This window comes from Volvox carteri, assembly GCF_000143455.1.
Source record: "Volvox carteri f. nagariensis unplaced genomic scaffold VOLCAscaffold_40, whole genome shotgun sequence".
NCBI lineage: Eukaryota > Viridiplantae > Chlorophyta > Chlorophyceae > Chlamydomonadales > Volvocaceae > Volvox > Volvox carteri.
This window is the reverse complement of record NW_003307583.1, coordinates 734,070-738,298: the sequence shown is the minus strand read 5'-3', so window position 1 is coordinate 738,298 and position 4,229 is coordinate 734,070. Positions and strand designations below refer to the sequence as shown.

General features: G+C 59.2%; 1 protein-coding gene across 1 annotated transcript in view; it reads right to left on the bottom strand.

Moving 5' to 3' along the window:
* VOLCADRAFT_94905 (uncharacterized protein) overlaps positions 1–4,229 on the bottom strand; it is a gene marked incomplete at both ends in the record, with an annotated part of 30,131 nt that overhangs the window by 13,449 nt on the left and 12,453 nt on the right. The window contains 8 exons of the mRNA XM_002954021.1: positions 197–374; positions 754–1,121; positions 1,576–1,724; positions 2,089–2,287; positions 3,002–3,060; positions 3,349–3,368; positions 3,495–3,697; positions 4,005–4,097. Coding sequence (XP_002954067.1) covers positions 197–374; positions 754–1,121; positions 1,576–1,724; positions 2,089–2,287; positions 3,002–3,060; positions 3,349–3,368; positions 3,495–3,697; positions 4,005–4,097 — 1,269 coding nt within the window. The remainder of the gene's footprint in view (positions 1–196; positions 375–753; positions 1,122–1,575; positions 1,725–2,088; positions 2,288–3,001; positions 3,061–3,348; positions 3,369–3,494; positions 3,698–4,004; positions 4,098–4,229) is intronic.

Genomic DNA, 4,229 nt, shown 5'->3' with positions numbered 1-4,229 from the left:
TCAGGTACACACATGAAACATAACACAGGGCCATCAATGCCATTATCGTACTGCTGGAATCCACTCGTACGACTACGTGTCGTACGAAAGGAAAAGCACAATGTACGACAGCACGGACTCGACTTGTCCGTATACATATATGCTTTTGCCTTCCTAATTTACTTGGCTTTAGTTTTCCTCTTGGGGCCTCCATTACCTCTGATTGCTGGTACAGCGCCGGGCCGGTGGGTGCCCGGGCATTGTACGACACCGGGCTGGCCTGAGGCAACCCGGCCTTCGTCAGCGCCGCCAAGCCCGTCGTCTGTCCGCTGACGTCACCTCCTACGGCTAGTGCCGCGGAGGGGGCCAACACGGAGGACACGAACAGAAAGTGCCTGGCGGGGGGAGAGGCCCCGGGGGGTGGGGGGGTTTGGGGGGTTTGGGGGGTTTGGGCGGCAGCAAAGTTTGGGTTTCGTGGTCAGAGAGCATTTGCGGGACGTATCACATATCAGACAACATGTACAGGAGACCTATATTGCCGTACAGGGCACGTGTAACGGATTTGAGAATTGGATAATACAGACGAACAGATGGAGGCCACCCTCCCAAGCAGGGTGGCCATGTGAGTATGCCGGCTCAAGGTCGCATGTCGACTATTCAATTCTTCTTCAAAGCTCCAACAACTCCGAATGAAAACTGCAAGACGCACACGCAACGCAAACCGCCTCAACCGCCCCAACCGCCCCAACCGCCCCAACCACCGCAACCTCCCACCTGACCACCTCCACCACCAGGCTCGCCACCGTCACCCCCTTCTCCAGCGCCGAGTGCCCCGCAAGTCCGGGCGGGTAATGTACGGCAGCGCCGTGAAGCACCTCCCACTGACCCGGCAAGCCCCACAGGGCTTCCAACCGAACTGAAGAAGAAGAAGAAGTAGGAGTAGCGGGGGCGGCGGCAGCAGCAGCGGCAGCGCCGGGGGCGGGTGAAGCGGCTCGGGAGCCTGCCGCCGCCACCGCAGCGGAGCCCGACGACGGCGGCTGTACGAACCCAATGGCGTACGGCAGTCCGACGGCGGGGGACGCCGGCGACCAGTCCATGTGATCTGGGTCGTTCTTTTTGTCCGCCAACTGAAACATAATGCCCTGGGTGTGCAGGTCGTAAAATTACCGTTAGCTGTTATTCGTTAGCTGTGAAGTCTCCTTGAACAAGTCTTAATTGAGTGGTTAATCACCCTATTTAAGGCACCAGAAAGAGTCATGTCGTACGCTGCCGTACCATATTAGCCCACCGTACAATCACACGGTCATTGAACCAAACGAAACGCGCCTCCGGCCCCGTGCTTTGTTTTCCCGCTGGGGTTTGATATTACCTTATATAACAGATATATATATATATATTATATAATATATATACCTTATATATATATAAGGTATATCACTCTAAAGCGCCCCTTCCCCGAAATCTCAATGCCTTTGGCTCCTATACCCCCCCCATACCCAATTCCCTGCAGCTCCTTCAGCGTCTGGCCTTTCCTCCTCCTTACCCTCCCCCCTCCCATCCACCTCCCCCCAACCCCCCCCCCAAACCCCACCTCACCTGCCACAACGGGCCGTACTCCAGCACTGCCGCCCTCAGCGCCACCTGCCCCTCAGGACCCTGAAACAGCGGCCCCAGGTCCTCCCGCCGTACACTCAGCAGCTGACCGTCGGCGTCGTACTGCAGCCCCCAATTGTGACCGGAACCGCCTGAGAGCACGGGTGGGCACGGAAGGGAGGGCAGGGTAGGGAGGGGGGAGGCAGGAAGGGGGAAATGAATGCGGGCGAATGGGCTTTAGCGGGAACTGGGGATGGAGATGGGGCAGGTGGAGAGAGTGAGGGAAGGAAGGGAGCATTTGCTACACTGCGGACGCAGCGGCTGTAGCCACACCGCCGCAAACAGTACGGATTGAGCCAAACGATCCCCGCGAACTCGAGTCATCCGCTTCGTAATGGCACAGGATTACATCACAGACGGCTCTGGTAGTCCATTTACCCCCTCCTCTCTCCCCCCCCACACCACACACACACACGCACATACCGCATCTCCCCCCCCAACCCCCCCCACCCTCACCGGTACCCCCCAGCAGCAACACCGCCAGCTCCCGCACCACCGCCGCCATCTGAACGCGACTGGCAGCCGGCAGCAGCTCAGACAGGAGGGCAGCCGAGTAGTGGGCCTCGGTTTCGGAGCGAACGGCCGCTTCGGCCTCCGGACCGCCGTTGCCACTGCCCTTGACACGGAGGAGCCCCTGGACGTAGCTGCGTCGGGCCTGGGGGGTGGGGGGTGGGGGGGAAGAGGCGGTTGTATGATGTGTGAAACAGGGGGGTGTATCTTCGCCCGTGGCAGCTACCCTGCGAAACCCTGCCTTCCCCGGTATTTCGGGGCACCCTCATCCAGTCACCCTAGTCAACTTCTCAGTGGATCGCTCAGGTTCCGCACCCACCACCAGCATCCAACGGAATCTGCCGGGTCGACAGCGGCCCAACTCCATTCCTGGTCGGCTCGCAGGTTAACTTTATCCCAGGTCACCACCGTCCATCAACTAGGGGCGCAATGCCTTCCACCATCGGAAGGACTTTTGACCCTAATGGGTATCGATCCCGGGATCTCCCGGGGGCAATGGTCGCGCATTACCAGTAGTGCCAAACCCTTGTATGAATGGGCGCGCGCGCGTGTGTGTGCGTGTGTGTGTGTGTGCGCGCGTGTGCGCGCGTGTGTGTGTGTGTGTGTGTGTGTCTGTGTGTGTCTGTGTGTGTCTGTGTGTGTCTGTGTGTGTGTGTGTGTGTGTGTCTGTGTGTGTTTTGGGGGTTTGGGGGGAAGTTCCGAGGGGAAAGGGGATCGCGCCAAGGAGAAGGACTAGAAAGGAGCGCCGATAACAAACAAAGCATAATACAAACACATACACACCACATACATATACACACACATAAACAAACAAGCACACACACATACATACATACATACATATTTTCTTCGGTTTTACCTGGACTCGAAGCCGCATCTTAACCTCGTTTATGTCCAAGTAGAGCGCACCCGCGGCTGCTGTGAGGGCGCGGCGACGTTGACGAAGATTCTCCAACGCGGCGGCGTCTAGCGCCTCTGCGAGTGCGGGGTTGGGTTGAGGTGGCGACGACGATGCGGGAAATTGAGGCGGCTGCTGCTGCTGCTGCTGCTGCTGCTGCGAATATGGCCGCGACTGCTGGAATTGAGATTGGGTTGTCTGTTGGGGTTGCTGGGCCCAGGGCGAGGGCGAGGGCGAGGGTGAGGGTGGCGGCTGAGGGGACCGGGGAGGCGACGGGGAGGAGGCGCCGAAGCGGCGCATCCAGGCACGAGCCGAGTTGCTGCTGCGGCTGGGGGAAGGGAGGGCGGGGGGGAGGAGGGTCAAGGAGGAGGGACGCAGGCTTTCTGCGGAGACAGACAGACAGACAGACAGACAGACAGACAGACAGACGGACAGGCAGGCGCCTAATACACACCGTTGCTTGGTGTATTCCTCCAATCGATCACCCGGCGGATCACGAAGCAGCGGAGGTACCCCCGTACGACGATCACCCGCCTCCGCCGACCCAGCGCCGCGTCCCCCTTGCCGTACATCCGACGGCGGTGGCGGCGGCGGCGACAGCGGGTGGTGTGCTGGTGCGTAAGCCCCCGGGGGCCCGCCCACCACCACATCCATGGCCTGGGGAAGGGAGGGCCACGTGGGTACGTGTACGACACTTAGGCCGTACGATCGTACAGTTTCGGCAGTTTCCGCACCCTCTTCGCAAACCACTCATTTACCCGACCCACATACAAACATACATACATACATATACATACATATTGCCGCACACAGCATCACATAACAAAACGGGGTTCGGAAACTGAATCTAAATCCAAAGACGCACACGGGACTTCCCCGCAACAAAACACCCACATCCTCCAAACCCCCCGTCCCTTTCCCCCCCCACACACACGCACACGTATATACATACACACACACGCACCTCACTGTCCGCCACACCCTCCAATGCAGCTGCCCTCCACATCAGCACACGCCTACGTCGGTCCAGTTTCCGAATGATGCCATCCAGGAGAATCTGTGGGGGGCAGGGAGGAAGAAGAGGAGCAGGAGGAGGAGAGCTGACGGGTTGGGGTGAAACAGGGGAGAAAGAAAGGTATACCAGACCACAAACACAAACACACACACGTGCCCACGCGCATGCGCACAA